Below are 18,638 nucleotides of genomic sequence, written 5' to 3' on the forward strand. Positions count from 1 at the left end.
TATACTACAAGGCCTTGACCAAAAGTTAGTGGTAGCTTGTTATATTGAGTGAATGAATGAACACTAGTGTCACTACAGAAAACACTCGATATAATAGTTTACTAGTGTGAGAAATGACAATAAATTAAAATAAAAAGTGTGTACCCAAAAGAACAGCATAATCAAATTATAAATCAATTACTTTAACTCGTTCCACGAGTTCTATCTTTGCCATATCCTCAAGGTGACATTGAATTTCTGCTTGTCGTATTCTTTCCAGATGAAGTGTTTTCTGAACAATAGCAGTTGCCAACATTTTGTGCAGTTGCTTTCTTCGTTCTTGATGAACTGTTTGTATTTTATATGTTGATTCTGGAATAATGACTCCATTTTCTGTTATCTATAAATAATTTTGTTGGATAAAATATTTAGTCTCAAACAAGTAACTAGCAGAGTTAAATTATTATGACATAAGCATAATAAATCTTATAACTAAGTTCTTTATTTTTTTTTAATCACTGATATGGCAAATGCCTTTAAAAAAACTCAAGTCATCAAATTTACAACTAATTTCATAATATGTTGAAATTATATTCTTGGTTTAATCCTTTATCCAAGTGTAAGCAAACAAAGTTTGTGCATGAAGTAACTTCACAATTTATTTAAGTAATCCAGAATGGATTACTTATGGGAATGGAAATATGACTTCTGCATTACTTCAACCTTGGTTATCACTTCTGGGTTTGGCCCCCACTGATGAGACCTCAACAAACGTTGAAACCAGTCTGGGTAGACCCTTCCCCTAATGCATAGCATAATACATGTCAGTAAGGGTATGTGCTTTGCATTATGGGATGCTACGGCAAGTGATATGAAGTCATTAGCCTCTATACGTGAGTTGCCCAGTTGTGAAGTTATTTCATGTGTAAATTTTGTTTGCTTACACTTGGATAAAGGATTAAACCAAGAATATAATTTCTTAGCATATTTAACCCTTTAACTGCTATGGTCGAGTTAACTCGAGCGTGGAAAAAAATGGCGACCTTGCTATGATTGAGTTAACTCGATTTGAACTTTCAATGTGTAATACTCATTTAATTTAGTTTGTGAAAGCATTTGAATTGAGTGGGCTTAATAGTGCCATCTCTTAGGATTAGAAGGAACTATTTTTCAAGCTTCTGTCTGGCATTCTAAATTGTGGCGCTATCTTCGTAAAAAATTGTGAGACCATGCACAATGCTATAAGAGCTATCCTTGACAATAGGAGTCAGGCGATCACATGATGCAGTGATTCTAGGGTTAGTAAAAATGGCTTCGACAAGCAGACAGCAGCTCTTACTGAGGCAGAATTAGTAGAATTATTAGAAACTTTACCTTTCGATTTATCAGATTTCAGTGATAATGATGATATTTATTTTTTAGAAAATAGTAAAAATAGTGATAGTGAACTTTTTCCGTCTCTTGGATCTCACTGTTCTCAATTCACATAATTTGTATAATGTACATACTGGTGGAAAATATCACACATGCTAATTTTCAATTGACTCTCATCAGAGAAATTTTTCAAAAGTTCCACATGCCAAGACCAACCACTACATCTGGATGACCATCACAGGGTGACGAACCCCTCAGACTGAGGGAAAGACATTTCCTAATACCTGTGCCACCCACACCCAAGAAAGCAAATCCCACTAGGCATTGTCATGTGTGTTCAAATACCACATTTGGGCAAAGAAAAGAGAGCCGGTATATGTGCCAAATGTGGCATAGCCTTATGTATACACCCCTGCTTTCAAAATTACCACACACTACTAAAGTACTGAAGTATTTTTGGGGAGGTGTTTCTCACTTGAAGTTGCGTGTGACATTATTTGACATGGAATAAACAAATAAATTTCAAGATAAATTTTGGACATCCCTAACTTGAAAATAAAATTTCTATATAACAGTTTTTGTTCAGTGACTTCAATTTATACAAGAAAACAGTGCAAAAATGTGTAATACATTATAGTAACTATTCATATTATTATAAAATATTTTATAATTGTGAAAATAACTCAGCATGGAGGGTCATACTGGTTATTTAGTATCTCAGCAGTTAAAAGGTTAATTAATAGTATAATCAAGTGGAAAAATTTTTAACATTTATAATTTTATAATATAATCATGAAAGGAAAAAAAAAACTTAAATTGGAAATGATTTAAAAATCATGAGATGTATTTCTATCTCTGTATATTTTCTGATTCAGTCATATTTCGAGATGGTCGGGTTAGTTCATCACAGGTACAGTTAAGTTTTTCTGATGTCAACTCCAACTTTTTCTTCTATAAACAAACAAGCTGTGCAGGAGGTATACAAGTGACAAATATATCTTACTTGAATGTTGTAAAACATACAATTAATACAGTCTTTGGTTCATTCGCAATTAAGTGAGAGCACTGCCACACAACATCATGATTATCATACAAGAGATGCGCTCTTTCAGGTTTCTATAATATTTTTAGACAATACTGTACTACATAATTCTGTAATATACTGTATCATTTTGGCACTAAAAATCTGTGCTGTCTATGCTACCAAACTGAAATAACTTCAAAAAGATTTTTAGTAAAGATCCATCTGACAAGAGCAGCTTTTATATGCACAGAGATTGAGCAAACAAATGACCTTGAGTTTCATAAATAAAATCCTTAACCTAAAAATGTAAGGAAATAATTGCAATAATAAAAAAAAACTATTTTGGTAATAACATTTCTAGTTTAATGATGCCATTCTTAGACTTAAATCTGGATTTAGTCATTTCTGGCATATGCTATTAATAAAGATTTTGTTTAGCATATTTTTGCCATCAAAATTGTCCAATTAAAACAATACAGCAATTTTTAATAGTGATTCTAAATACCAAATTTCATTACATTCCATCCAGCAATTATCATTTCAAATCATTTGTCAATAAAAACAATTCAGTTATGCAAAATAACAATAATTATTAATTATTAATTTTTCACATATCAAAAAAAAAAAATCAAACTGTTTTGGCATAAACATGGAATTATGATGGATGATAGAATTTTCCATCAACTGGCTTTAACCTAGGACTGGTTCAACAATAAAACATACTGTGCTACAGATATGCAGCACACATTATAACAGCAGATTCTTTTAATTGTTTATATACCATACAGTTTGAAACTCTGAAGTGACTGTTCAGCTGTCGAAAACAGAGTTTCAGGAAAATTATCATCATGCCTATGACAAATAGCAATTCTTTTTCATAAACCACTATACTTTTTATGAAAAGTTTTGACCAATTTTGACCACTGTAATGGTCTGAACGAACCTAGAATTTAAATGACTTGACAAATTTTGACAGAAATCCTAAACTTTATTAATATTGGCAAACCATTTTGCCAATAAAAATTCTCTGATTGAAATCATATTAAACCACATGGACATATTCTAGAGTACATCATATCAGATAACATTTTCTTTCTCCTTAGCTTGGTGAACCTCTCCATTTTTTTTTTTTTTTTTTTTTTTTTTTTTTTTTTTTTTTGTCTTGAGCTCTTTCAATCAAGTTCGGGATTCCCATTTCAGCTAATATATATTTAGATTATACTTCCAGCAGTGATGTGATCTTTCTGTAGGTCGCATTCCATCAGGTCTCATCTTGAATGCTTATTTAGCTATTTTTTCTGTATGTCCAAGCCATTTTGATCTGTAAGCTCTGATTTCATCAATTAAAAGTCAGCATCAATTGTAGATATCCCTTGACCTCACCTGATGCTCCAGTCCAGTTCATCTCACAGATGTTCAATAGGATTGGGATCACAGCTCTATGGAGGCCAGCCAAATGTGGTGACGTTCACAAACTACAATCAGTTACTGCAGCAGCCTTATGACATGGTGCACTGTCTTACTGAAGGAGACGATGGTCAGTTCCATAGAAATACCACAAACTAGGAAGCATTGCATTGTCCAGAATGTGCAGATACCTCTCAGAGTTCAATGTTCATAGTAGCACAAACTGAGGTGCGAGGCCAAACCAGGAAAAACATGGCCATACTATCACACCACCACTTCCAAATTTCATAGATGGTGTTATGCACTCTGGTAAGAGATGTTAAATATGCATCTGCCACACCAATCTATCTGCTTGGTAGAGTAGTAGCATAATTCATGGCTCTATAATACAATTTTTCTAAGTTTTCACATACCACTGTATATGCTCTTTGCAGGACACGGAAAACACAATGCTGTATGTTGGTTCAGGTAATGTGAGACTTGCACATATTGTGGTCCTACCATGGAAATCCATGAATTTTTGTAATTTGTTTTTTTTTTCTTTATTATTATTATTACCTGACACCTCCAAGGAGTCACCGGACTCATCGAGGGAGGGCACTCTACTCTACCCTACAACTCTCTGTCTCCACCACTCAATTCACCAAAGAACTGCAACTATACCAACATCACCTACTGCTCACCACTGCTACTAGTATTTTCACAGACAATCACAAACATCCCTGCTCATGACAGGATTTGAACCTGCAGCCATTTGGCTGAAGAATGGATACGCTAACCATTCGGTCAACCAGGCCGGCCACTCATTAATTTTAATGGTATAGATGAGAACACAGACTGATAAGAAAATAACTATTTATTAAAATATTACTGATATTTTGCTGGTATTACTATCCAGTATCTTCAGAGCACAAAAACAGTTTATCACAGTATACGAGACAACCACAATCCAGTATAACAATGGGACTAGTCTGAACAATTGTAACGTACAACACAAAGACTAAAATCCTAATTAGGGGCCATCTATGTTGAGGGGAGAAAAAAAAAAGAAAAAGCCATAGTGATAGTGCCAGATGTATTTTTTATGACTATTGCTATGGCAAGTTAGGTCTAGCAGACCATGCTTTACATACCCCCGCACACAGGATCAATTGGAAAAAAACAAAAGTGCTGCACAGAAGCTTTTATAAGTCAGAGAGGTTGTTCCTGGAATCAACAGATGCCTTGAAACATACTCCAAACCTCAACAAGTATGGCTGTATAAATTTGCCAAAGATTTGAGAGACAATCATCTAAAGACCAAATTAATACCTGCTTTCTCTTTTTTTTTCCCCTCAACATAGATGACGCCTAATTAGGACATTTCCCCTCTGACATTTGAATTATTTAGATTCACCACTTATTCTGGTTATTTCTTATAGAAAAGGACTGCAATGGTTTCCCACTTATCGCCCCCCCAACTCATCAGTTAATGTATGGAACATTTTGATAACCAAGCAATCAACACATCTACACTTACTATACCAATAATTTGACCTCATGATCTAGACACATTGGATACATTTTTAGCATATCTTAATGGTCAACATCTGAAAATAGAAAATAAACTTAAAAATGGAAAAAGAAAGTAACAACTTCTCCCCTTTTTAGATGCATCAGTTATAGTATCTACCTGATGGCTTATTATTCTTTTCCATTTATAGAAATGGAAAAGGATAATACCTTATACATATGGGAAGGTATTTAAATAAGCAGTTACACCACCACACTGTTGGTGTGGCATCCTTTTGAGGATGCCACACCAACAGTGTGGCATCCTCAAAACACTCACACAGAGAGACAGGGCTATTTGTTCAAATGACACAACCTTTAAAACTTAGCTCAGGTACCTTCACGACATTTTTTCAGCTAATAGCTACAACTCTTATAAAATAGATAAAATACTGCTTGCATCCACTTCCCTCCTGAAACCAACACACAATACAACATAATACAGCAAAACCATTCCCTTATATTCAGAATACATCAGAAAAGGTATCTTAAGTTCTCTGTAAATGTAATTTCTGTGCCACTTTCAAACCCTAAGTCAGCTAGTCGCCTTCATTCATTCTCTTAAAAATAAACTTTTCATCCTCTTACACATCCTACAGTGTATAAAGTTCCTTGTGCCTGTAATTAGCCTATTTTGTTAACAGACTGGTAGATCTGTTAACAAAATTTTGGTGAACCACCTTGAGGTTCACCAAAATTAAATCTGCTGTCATCTGTATGGCAAGGCAGAATGCAGACCATACTCAGGATGCTCCTCTTCACATAGGGTTAAATGGAGGAAGACACTGATATTATATGGAAGTCCCTTAGGTCTGAGAGACTACTTTTAGAATGAGCATCTGTTATAAAGAATTCTGTCAACCTCAAGTATGTTGCATTCATTTACCAAAGATCTGAGAGACAATCATTTTGAGACCAAAGCTTGACTTCTCCAAATTCACTTTATGGTCAACATCTAGCCTATAGAGGATGCCATGTTAGGACATTAGTTCTGTTTTAGTTACAGTTAGAATTGTTTCTAATGATTTAGTTTAGTGCCTGTGTGCTTGTCGCAGTTTAATTTGTACTCTGAAGAAGCCTTCCCACATGTTTATGTAGATTTGTGTTCCAGTCAATGACTAGAACTTTCGCATTCAATGTGTCAGCTCACAAGTAGCAGTTTTTACATATTATCCTTTGTAGCACCCTAGAGTCATGGTTGGTGAGTGTGGTTGGGCTGGGTGCTACAATACCTGTAACACTTGCAGTTGACTTCCTGCATTTCCATCTTAGTAGGGTATCACTGATTTTTGACACGGGATGGCCCAATTTGTCAACAATTTGCTGAACAGATATCAGATATGCCTGCAACAAGGCTATCACAATGTCTCTTTCAAACTCTGTCAGTTTTTCTCACAGCCATTTAACCTACACACACAGCTACAATGACTTGGGAGCATCATATTCCTTCAATTTATACTGACTACAAACGTAACTCATTACATGGCATAATGCACCTTGTCCATCAGGGTGTCCATGAACTTTTTTCCAAGCTGTGTATTTATGTACTAATTTTATTATCTCAAGTAACCAATGTTCTGAGATATTTGAAGAAAGTGGCATTTTAAAACTGGAATGGTTAGAAATCAGTTTAAGCAGGATTCCTGGAATAACTTGCATATGGATGACCAAAAATATAATATGTTCTTACATATTTATCATGAAATGCATCAATCGAAAAAAAAACAAAAAGAAGAAACAAATTATCAAGATTTACCTCACCTAATTAATTTAGGTTCATGAAGAGAGTTTCATGGTATAAACCACTAGCAAGAGAAAAAAAAAATTAATTTACTGAATGTACTAATATTTTGCTGGTTTTCTATTCAGCATTAGAGTACATCTTCAGAGTACAAATTAAACTGTGACAAGCATACAGGCAGTAAACTAAATCATTAGAAACAATTCAAACTGTAACTAAAACAAAACTAATATCCTAATATGGCATCCTCTATAGCAGGGGTCTTCAATGTGTGGCCGGTGGAGCACTTTGCTGTGGCCCGCCAGCCATTTTGCAAAAATAACTACTTAATATTAAAATGCGATTGAATAAAAAATAATTTCAATGAAGCCCGCGGGCCACTATACTGTGGTATTTAGAATTGCAAGATGCTTTCCAGATTCACAAGAAATGCTGTGCATTTGATACTGTACATAAAATCCTATAAAAATAAATATTAAATAGACATGCTTCTTCAGCCATCTACCAGTGCCAAGCAGTACTTAAGTACTAGTACTAATGTCGCAGGAAGATGGCTGATGCAGTAGTTCATTCGAGTGCGCTGTCTAGTACCTTCCAGATACATCTCGAAGGTTCTCAATACCTCATTATTTTCATATAAATACAAGAGGATCTCATTCACAGTCAGTCGTGAACAGTGTGATATTCGTGTATGCATAAACGCACACAGGTTCGTCGTGTCAACTATAGCCAATTGTGGTTTTATACTGCCAGATTTTTTTCATTAATGTGAGACGTATTCAGTGGATAATAACCATTACATGGCCATTTTGGATCATTTTTTGGGTTCACCTTCCATCACTACGGCGTCTACGAGTAAAAAGCGTAAAGCAAGTGATTCCTGTTGGGTTTTTAATGAAAACTGGATCGATTTGTACCTTTTTTGTGCTGATCGACGATAAGCCAGTATGTTCAATTTGTCGTGAGTCAGTGTCGGTATCAAAAGAATACAATATAAAATGACACTATGAGGCAAAGCATGTGTCCAATTTCGATCACCTTCAATGGCAGCTTCGTGTGGACAAAGTGAACCATCTCCAAATTGATTTAAAATGCCAGCAGGGTACGTTTAAAAGGCAGAGGGGAAGAGAGCGAAGCATGCGTCAAAGTAAGTTACGTAATAGCTGAAAAAATTGCTGAAAAATCAAAGGTCTTCTTGGACGGCAAATTTGTGAAAGAGTGTCTCATCGCTGCTGGGGATATTCTGTGCCCAAATAATAAGGAAGTGTTTAGAAAACCAAGTTTGTCTGGGATAACTGTAGCACAATGTGTCGAAGAACTTGCCAATGACATTGAAGGAACAGTCCGAATTTACGTCATATTCACTTGCTTTAGATGAGAGCACATATGTGAAGGATACCGCAAAACTGGCTATCTTTGTCCATGGCACTGATCAACAATTCAATGTGACAGAAGAACTGCCAGCGCTTATACCTATGAAGGGAATGACGAAAGGTACTGATATTCTTGAAGCTGCCAAGAAAACACTCCAGCATTTCGACCTCAGATTAACCAACCTCAAGGGTGTGGTAACTGATGGTGCCCCTGCTATGGTGGGAAAGAACGAAGGGTTTATTGAGCTGCTACAGAAAGAACCAGAAGGAAAAGATTTCGTCCATTACCACTTTTTAATCCATCAGGAGAATTTATGTGTGAAAACTATTGGATTTGAGAATGTCATGAAAGTTATTGTGACTGTCATCAACATTAATTAGGCAAGAGGATAGAATCATCGTCGCCAGCATGCTATGAAGATGCGTGCTTTGTTAGGAAGCACATACATATGCGAGCAGTTCTTCTCCAGAATGAAGCATGTGAAGTTCAAGACAAGAAATCAGATTATGGACCAACATCTTGAGAATACTCTGTGCATGGCAACTTCCAACATCGACAAGCTGGTCAAGGAAAAACATTGCCAGGTTGCCCATTGACATTGTAAAAAATGAATGTTTTCTAGGATTTTATGTAAAGTATCAAATGCACAGCGTTCCTTGTGAATCTCATCATCATCATCAAATTCCTGCCATGTACCCTCAAGGGGTGTACAGGATATGACAGTACTATATGAAAAAATTACATCATTACTAACTTCCTATCTACAATTTTCCTCCAAATCAGTCTGTTACTTGTCAAGACTCCAACATTATCAGATCTTATATTTCTATCGTCTAAGGCACTTTGTACCGTATCAATCCACCTATATCTTGGTCTTCCTCTGGGTCGTTTTCCTTCCAACCTGGCAGAGAACACTTGTTTTGCTAATCTTTCCTCTCCCATTCTATTTAAGTGACCATACCATCTGAGATTAGCTCTGCTAACGCATTCCTGGATGCTGACAATGTCAAGTTCTTTCCTAATATCCTCATTTTTAATATGATATTGCCATTGATGCCATCTGTTCACGCCTCCAATCCTTCTCAGGACTCTCATATCTGCGGTCTCTAGTCTTTGGTCAAGTGTTTTACTTCTGACCCAGCTCTCAGATCCATAAGTTAAAATTGGTTTGAACACAGTCTTGTATACAGCTAATTTAGTGTTCCGACTAAATTCTTTCTTATTCCATATGAATTTATTCAATTGACTTCCCACGATACCAGCTTTGCTGATTCTGTTGTCTATTTCTATATTTAGTTTACCATCTTCAGTAAAAATTGTGCCTAAGTAGCTAAAATGTTTTACTTGTTCCACAGGTTCTCCATTCACAACACAGTTGACATTTTCAATGATTCTGCCTATTTTCATTGTCTTTGTCTTTTTATTGCTGACCTTCATACCATATCTATTACAACAGCTATTCAATTTAGTCAGAGAATCTTGCAGACTTGTAGCGGATTTATTTAGAAGTATAACATCATCCGCATAAAGCAAAGAGCTGACATTAACATCTCCAATTTTGATATCAGGTTTAATACCACTTTCCTTCATAATGTGATCCATATAGATAATGAATAACAGAGGGGATAATGTACATCCTTGTCTCACACCAGATTTAACATTAAACCATCTTCCTGTACTTCCTTCAATTCTAACTGCTGACTCACAACTCAAATAAAGACTAAGTATTGCTTGATATAATGCCCCATTGACACCATATAACTGCAGCGTATTGAATAGCTTCTCTCTTGGCACCTTGTCATATGCCTTTTCCAAATCGACAAAACTTAAATACAGATCTTTGTTATATTCCCATGCTTTCTCGACTATTTGTCGTAAAGTGAAGATCTGATCCTGACAGCCTCTATTTGGCCTGAATCCAGCTTGTTCTTCACCAAGCTTTTCTTCCACAATTCTTTTCAACCGTTTCTCAAGTATACTTGCATAGATCTTGCCAGTAACACTCAGTAGGGAAATACCTCTGTAATTCTCACATTCAGTTTTATTTCCCTTTTTATATATGGGTACTATGAGAGCTCTACTCCAATCATTGGGAATTCGTCCCTCTGTCCAGGCTTTCTGAACTATGCAGTGCAGCCACTGTAAGACTCTTATACCACCATACTTCAGCATTTCTGGTCGAACATCATCTACTCCTGCTGCCTTTCCACATTTCAAGCCTTTGATGGCTTTTTCTACTTCAAGTATGGATATGTATTCCTCACTGCATGCCTGGTCAGTGTTTTTTTATCACTGTGCTGTCATCACTGCTTGTTTCATTTAGCAGTTTTTCAAAGTAATTACTCCATACTTCAAGGATATCTTTTTCTCCTGTTTTCATTACACCTTTATCATCTCTAATTCCTTTTACGGCACTCTTTCCTCCATTCCTAAGCTTCTTCAACAACCTCCAGAATATTTTGCCACCTTCTTGATATTTATTTTCTATATTCTTGCCAAAGTCCTCCCATGACTTTTGTTTAGCTAGTTTTACACACTGTTTAGCTTTCTTACATTTGTCTCTGTATTCTGTAAGAGTAAAAGCTGACTTATTTGCCAGGAACTTTTGATATGCTTTCTTCTTTTCCTTCACTGCCTCTTTAACTTCCTGTGTCCACCAGGGAGTTCTGATTTTTCTATCCTTGCACACAACCTCACCACATGCCTCTCTGGCAGAATCAATCAATGTTTCCTTCAGAGTTTGCCACTGAATCTCCAAGGTTTGATTCCTGTTCTCAAACTCTTTCATTTTCTTTTCAATAATATTTCTGTATTTTAGTCTACAGTTCACATCTGAGAGCTGCTCAACTTTTATTCGCATTAAAACTTTCTTACATGTTATTCTTTTCAATATGAAATTCAATTTTATCCTGCTCAAGACTAAATAGTGATCACTTCCAATTTCAAATCCTCTGTACACTCTGGTGTCCTGCACCAGGGAGAAAACATCACTATCAACAATAACATAGTCAATGAGACTTTTCTTATTTCTAGCCTCTTCTCTCCATGTGAATTTGTGCACATTTTTATGTTGGAACATGGTGTTAGTAATAACCAGTCCATGTCCTGAGCAGAAATCCAACAGATATTTGCCATTATTATTAGCTTTGCTCTTTTCTCCAAATTTTCCCAAAATATTTTTGTATGTCTCACAATCATTTCCTACTCTACTATTTAGATCCCCAACAAGGATCAACTTTTCCTTTTTCATTGTGTCAGTTGCTTTTTCTAAAGCCTCAAAAAATTCCTCCACTTCTACCTTAGTAGAACCTTCTGTGGGACCATAGGCACAAATAAGTCTCATTGTCCAGTTCCCCATTCTCATATTTGCCCACATTACTCTACTTGAGACTGACTGCCATTCAAGAAGATTAGCCTCGTATTTTGTGTTGAATACTATGGCTACTCCTTCTTTTCCTCGATTGTCATTGCCTGAATATAACATTTTGTATTTATTGCTCAGAAAGATCTCACCAGTTTTGGTCTTTTTTGTTTCAGTCACCCCTATTATGTCGATCTGGTACTTATCTAATTCCTCAGCTAGCTCCATTTCTTTGCCATTCAGACTTCTTACGTTGATAGTACCGATCTTTAACTCTGGTGATGTTGAGTTGGGGTTTGTTTTCAGATTTGTTCCAGTAGCTGACTTTTCGCTGTTCGCCCTGGTTCCCTGGCGAAAACAACGGGGGCCTTGTTTAACCGGGCAACGCCCCAGCCGGCATGAAATTTTGTCATGTTGTACCATCATTTTTTATTTTGGATCTTATAATTGTGAATGTTATAATTCTAAATACCGCAGTATAGCTTAGTGGCCTGCGAGCTTCATTGAAATTTTTAATGTGGCCTGTGCTGTCTGAAAGGTTGAAGATCCCTGCTCTATAGGCTAGATGTTGACCATAAAGTTAATTTGGAGAAGTCAAGCTTTGGTCTCAAAATGATTGTCTCTCAGATCTTTGGTAAATTAATGCAACATACTTGAGGTTGACAGATGCTAATTCTAAAAGTAGTCTCTCAGACCTAAGGGACTTCTATGTAATATCAGTGTCTTCCTCCATTTGGTGCAATGTGAAGGAGCATCCTGAGTATGGTCTGCGTCCTGCCTTGCCATACAGATGATAGCAGATTTAATTTTGGTGAACTTCAAGGTGGATGTTAACAGATCTACCAGTCTGTCCAAAATCACAAGGAACTTTATACACTCCAGGATGTGCAAGAGGATGAAAAGTTTATTTTTAAAAGAATGGATGAAGGTGGCTAGCTGTTTTTTGCCATTTCTATAAATGGAAAAGAATAATAAGCCATCAGGTAGACACTATAGCTGATGCGTCTAGAAAGGGGAGTTGTTACTTTCTTTTTCCATTCTTAAGTTTATGTTCTATTTTCAGATGTTAACCATTAAGATATACTAAAAATGTATCCAATGTGTCTAGATCATGAGGTCAAAGAGTAAACATGACATCTACATAGTGAAATCAAATTATTGTTGTAGTAAGTGTAGACGTGTTAAGTGCTAACCGATGAGTCAAGGGGGGGGGGTAATTGGGAAACAGCTGCAGTCCTTTTCTATATTTTTCTTTTCTATACAAAATAACTAGAATAAGTGGTGAATCTAAATAATTCAAATGTCAGAGGGGAAACAAGGCTTAATGAGGTCAAGAATCTCTGTCAAAGGTACATTAGTAAACAATGAAGTAATGTTCCAAGCTGACCATAACAACAGAATCTGTCAGTATTAGATTTTTTTTAAATTAATGTTTTAATTAAAGTGCAGAGATTTTTCAATGAGGAAGACTTGTATGTGAGTGGGAAGGAAGTAATTTGAATAAATGTTCAGTCAGTTTGTAGGTAGCAGGTTTTTAGACAAAGGAGGTTTGTGAAATTTGGGGACCTCATGTATCTGAGATGGTCTGACATGATAAAGTTTTAGCTTTTTTTGGTAATTTCTTTGGGCCAAGATATAACTTTCTTTAATAATTTATACACTTTCATCTTTTGAGATCTGGTAGGATCTCAATCTATTATCTGATAGGTAGAGAAAATGCTTAAGCACATTACTCATTTTTCTATTATAATCCATTTGGTCCATAATCAGAGCTACATTTTCTTATCCGTTGGGTTATAATAATTTTTTTTTGTTCCTGTACAACTTTTTAGTGCTAATATTTCTTTAGGTGGAATATTATGCTTGGGAAGTTTGAATTTCATACGGAATACATGCAACGTCTAAACAAATGTTATTAGCCACTATTGATGATAGATCATAGGTACCACAGCTCACGCTAGTCATTATTTTCAAAACTACTTTTTTTGGATGCAATGCCAACCCAGAAAAAGAGCAATAACTGCATCTTCTGAGAGCAGCTGCAAAGATAAATTCACCATTTGACATAGTTGCAGTTGTGAAGCGTTTTGCTGTCGGAGAGCTTCATCATTTTGCAAATGATGATTCTTCACTTTTCAAATTCTTTAGTGCAGCATTTTCAAGTCATTTCAAGCTCTGCTGCCAATAAATAAGGTGGGGGTAATGCTGAATGATTAAAACCATCTACCATCCAGACTTTTACAAACATCCATGTCACAGCAGGAAATTAAAGAAAAAAAAATCTTCAAGAAGAACACATTCTTTGAAATGCACATTTCAAGGGATGGTTAAAAAATCTGTTAATATATTTTTGATACAACTAAAGTAGAGGAAAGTTAGATCAGTGAAGCAAATAAAGAAAAAATATATGATCTCCTCAAATTTACATTTTCTATTCCTAAGAAATTTTATAGTTCATTAGGAACAGACAAATAAAAATTAGGATTATGATCAAGATAATTAATACACTGATTAAATCCAATTATCCTGAAAAACTTTAGGTTAGAGAGAGAGTTTATCACTATAAAACTACTGCTGTACTTACTGAATACTTGAAAAAAATTCCATGTTTGGTCTCTAATTCAGGGTTTCCAGATTAGCTAATCCTTAACTTGTCCACAGCACTGAATGTGCTAATGGTTACCAACCTTCTGTGACGGGACTGACATTACAATAATGCTTAATATAAGTTAAAGCTGCTAAGAAATTATATTATTGGTTTCATCCTTTATCCAATTATAAGCAAACAAAGTTTGTACATGAAGTAACTCCACAACTGGGCTACTTGTATACGAAGGCTAATGACTTCACATCAATTGCCCTAGCATCCCATAATGCAAGGCACATATCCTTCCAGACATGAATAATGCTATGTATTATCAGAAGGGGCACTACCTAAACCAGTTTCAACCTTTATTTAGGTATGTTCAAGTGGGGAGATACCTCTCCAAAAACTTGTGCAATCCCTCAGATCACTCACTCACTCATGAGTGATCTGAGGGATTGCACGAACTCGAAGGATCATTTAGCTCAATACTTGCAGTGATTCTACTCAGTGACAAGTTCATGCTATCACCAAGCACAACCCTCAGTAGTAGTAGCTGCACCCAGTAACAGGCCCACCCCACCACTGAGCAAAGAGTCGCTCATATCCCAGGGAAAAGCATCCACCAGAAAGTCACTTCAGCAGACCTTCCACAATCACAGTAAAAAAGCTGCATCAGTGGGAGCCAGACCTGGAAGAGATACCAAAGTTGAAGTAATGCAGAAGTCATATATTTCCCATATACAAGTAGTCAAAAGGTGTCACATCTTATTACTAAAATACTCTGGATTAGAGTCAGTTGTTGAAAATATTTTCACTTGGTTATTAATTAAAGGCACCAAGAAATTATATTCTTGGTTTCATCCTTTTTCCAAGGGTAAGCAATAAAAGTTGAGGTCATTAGCCTCTATATATAAGTAGCCAGTCATGAAGTAGTTACTTCATGTGCAAACTTTGTTTACACTTGTATAAAGGATGAAACAAAGAATATAATTTTTTAGCATCTTTAACTTATAGCATAACCAAGTGAAAAAACTTTCAATAACTGGCTCTAATCCAGAGTATTTTAGCAATAAGGTATGACACATTTTGACTAGTTGCATATGGGAAATATATGACTTCTACATTACTTCAACCTTGGTATATCTTCTGGGTCTGGATCCCACTGATGACAACTTGGATTTTGGCAAGATAAGTACTTTGGTTTTCTTTCCTTTGTTTTTCACTTTGATTATATTTTGCTGGTGCTAGTGGTGGTTTCAACCCCACTAGCACTTTTTTTAAAGTAAATATTAAGATCGCTGGTAGTACAGTTAACATCTTCTTCACGTAATTATTTTTGGCTGTATCACGGCTGCCATTTGATAACAGTATAGCAAATATAGCATTTGCTGGTGATTTAGAATTGTTTCTATATCATAGGATTATTTAATTTTCGCTCTTATGACTTAAAGGGTTTTGTCTCTTACAATCAAATGCAGAAGTGTTAGTCTTTTCCTCCCTGAGATAATGGGACCAATTTCTCCAAGGGTGCGAACTCTAGGAATTGAAATTCCAGGATGTGAAGAAGCTAGACAAGTGACTAAGGTTTTAAACGAAATAGCTGGTGCTAGTAAGATTTATTCTTTCATGACGTACAGTGTAGGGAAGTATTTAATTGTAGTTAAAGATGTGGAAACAAGGTATAAACTATTACAGGGTTTTACATTCGAAGATAGCACAGTAATTCCCATAATGGTGGGAAGAAGCCAGGTTAAAACAGTAAAAATTGAGAGATTTCCGATGCTTGCAGCATTAACACCTGTCCTTTCAGACCTTTCTCTGAAAGACTGGGAGCACCTGTAGAGGCAATTAGAACAGTGTATATATCGGAGAGGCATAAAGAAAAATTTCTGGGGGTCTTCCAATTCATCTAGTAAAGACGGCACTTTCAAACAAACTATACTTAGTAAAATCACATAAAGTGCACAACCACAGAAATATAGAGAACAGTAAAATGAATTCTTATCAAGACATTCTTGAAACGGGGTAAATCAGTAACATATGAAAGGTTATATCAGGTGAAGATCCATATTGGTTTTCTGGTAAGGTCACCTTCACAATGGATATGAAGATGTCCGTACCAAATTTTGTCAACATTGGTACAACTCAAGTTATGGTGAACTATCCCGGAGTACAGAGTCAGTGCCTGTACTGTGGTTCATATGATCACTTGGGTGGTAACTACCCCAAAGCTAAATGCTTCAACTGCAAGGAGATCGGACATATCGCTAATCATCTCAAACCCTGTCAGAAATGCCAAAGTTCTGAACATCGCATTAACACCCATCCTTTCAGACCCTTCTCTGAAAGACTGGGAGCACCAGTAGAGGCAATTAGAACAGTGTATAGAGGCATAAAGAAAAATTTCCGGGGTCTTCCAATTCAGTCTAGTAAAGACGGCACTTTCAAACAAACTATACTTAGTAAAATCACATAAAGTGCACAACCAAATAAGACAGGAATTAGACCCAAAATTCAAAACCTAAGGAGCCACTTTCCCAGTCAAATATGAATGGAACAACATTAATCGAAATTACCAATAATGAATCTAGTATAACAACTGAAAAGACATAAGATGAAATGCAAATAAATGAAATTGTTACATAAGAAAAGCAAGTAAGACAACAGAAAGAACTTAATATGCAGACAAAATCAAAATAAAAAAGATGAATTAATAAAAAAAAATTAAAAGACGTATAAAAAAAAAGGAACTAAATCTAAAAGAAGAAGAAATAATAAAAAAAAAATGTAAAGATGGAGAAGGTTGTAAATTGTCAAATAAAGACTCCTCAGGCTCAGAAGAGTTTATGGACTATGAGGAACCATTTCATGCTAATAAAAGGAAAGCAAGAGATACAATTAAAAAATAACAATAAAGTTCATTAATTCAGAGTTTTCTCGGTACGATTATCATCTACATGAAAAGAAAATAACTAGCTTCCAAATGAAGGATGATAGGTATGAAAGTGAAATAATGGAAAGCAACTGTAAAAAATTAGAAAACAATTTACAAGAAGCAGGCTACACAATTGCTCCTTGATTGAAGATCTCATCAGGTTCATCTAAAATCTAGAAGTTAAAGACACTTACCAGTGACACTTCACTAATCATATCATCTCCTTTCTGCATTGCCTCATTAAATGTATGAGCATTACACGAGCAAGTTAAACAAGAAGAAGCTATATGGAAACTTATGTTACGTCATAATATCAGGTTTCTGTTTCTCCAAGAAATATACTTCTGCAAATATATAAAGAGATAAAAAAATTTAACAGATAGATATCTACTTCTTTCTTATTGGAGCTTTGGAAGATTCAACAGGGGCTGGAGTAGGAGTTCTTATTCTTGACCCCCCCCCCCCACCTTCTCATTGGGTCATTCTGTAATATCCAGAATGGGAAATCTTGATCATAGACTAGAAATAATGTGGACGCATAACAAATGTTTATGCTCCATTCAATGGAACAGTTAAATGAAAATTCTACCAGAGTTTTCATCTAATTACAGCCAAGTTTATATGGTGCCCACTATATAACAGCAGCTGGAATCATATTGAAAACCCCACATTAGACAAAAGGACACCCCAGGAGTGGAAAAGTGGGATATGCACAGTTAAAAACATGTCGACAATGCTCAACTAGCTTACTCTATATGTCAATTAGCAGACATATAGAGGATTCGCAATCCTATTCTTCAGGTTTACACATAAATGAATCAAGGTACCCATCTTGATCGAATTTATGTCTCTCACTTCTTCCCTTATAAATAGAATAATTCATATATATATATATATATATATATATATATATAGATTCTATATTAATTTCTTGCATAGAATAATTCAGTTAAAACATCTTGCCATCAACATGTCAGATCATAATCCAGTTCTACTTAAATTCTGCTGCATGAAACAAGTAGCGATCAGTTCTGCCATGGAGACTTCTACCAAATTCCAGACCTGCTATTCAAACTGGAATAATGTTACCTGCAACTGGGATATGGGGTTAAAATTTAAACAAGCAGTAAAACAGAATACAAGGGGGGAGGGGGCAGAAATTTCTGATAAACACCCAGAACAAAAATGATATTAAAGCAACTAATATAACCATAAGAAAGGACATATTTTAAAATCCTTTAACCCCATGTTTCACCAAGCTGTAATAATATGTTCATTTTCTTTTAGGATATATTAAGAAGACAA

At 35.6% G+C, this 18,638-nt stretch overlaps 1 protein-coding gene across 3 annotated transcripts in view; it reads right to left on the reverse strand.

The window, feature by feature from the left end:
• Window positions 1–18,638, reverse strand: part of LOC150097405 (uncharacterized) — a 181,073-nt gene that overhangs the window by 132,229 nt on the left and 30,206 nt on the right. For all 3 annotated transcript variants that reach the window (XM_090406761.1, XM_090406759.1, XM_090406760.1), the window contains exon 3: window positions 182–379. In XM_090406761.1, coding sequence (XP_090262887.1) covers window positions 182–295 — 114 coding nt within the window. In that variant the 5' untranslated portion in view covers window positions 296–379. The remainder of the gene's footprint in view (window positions 1–181; window positions 380–18,638) is intronic.

The sequence above is a fragment of the Typopeltis vanoorti genome, chromosome 17 (genome assembly GCF_054136105.1).
Source record: "Typopeltis vanoorti isolate ZY-2024b chromosome 17, IOZ_Tvanoo_1.0, whole genome shotgun sequence".
In the NCBI taxonomy this organism is placed as follows: domain Eukaryota; kingdom Metazoa; phylum Arthropoda; class Arachnida; order Uropygi; family Thelyphonidae; genus Typopeltis; species Typopeltis vanoorti.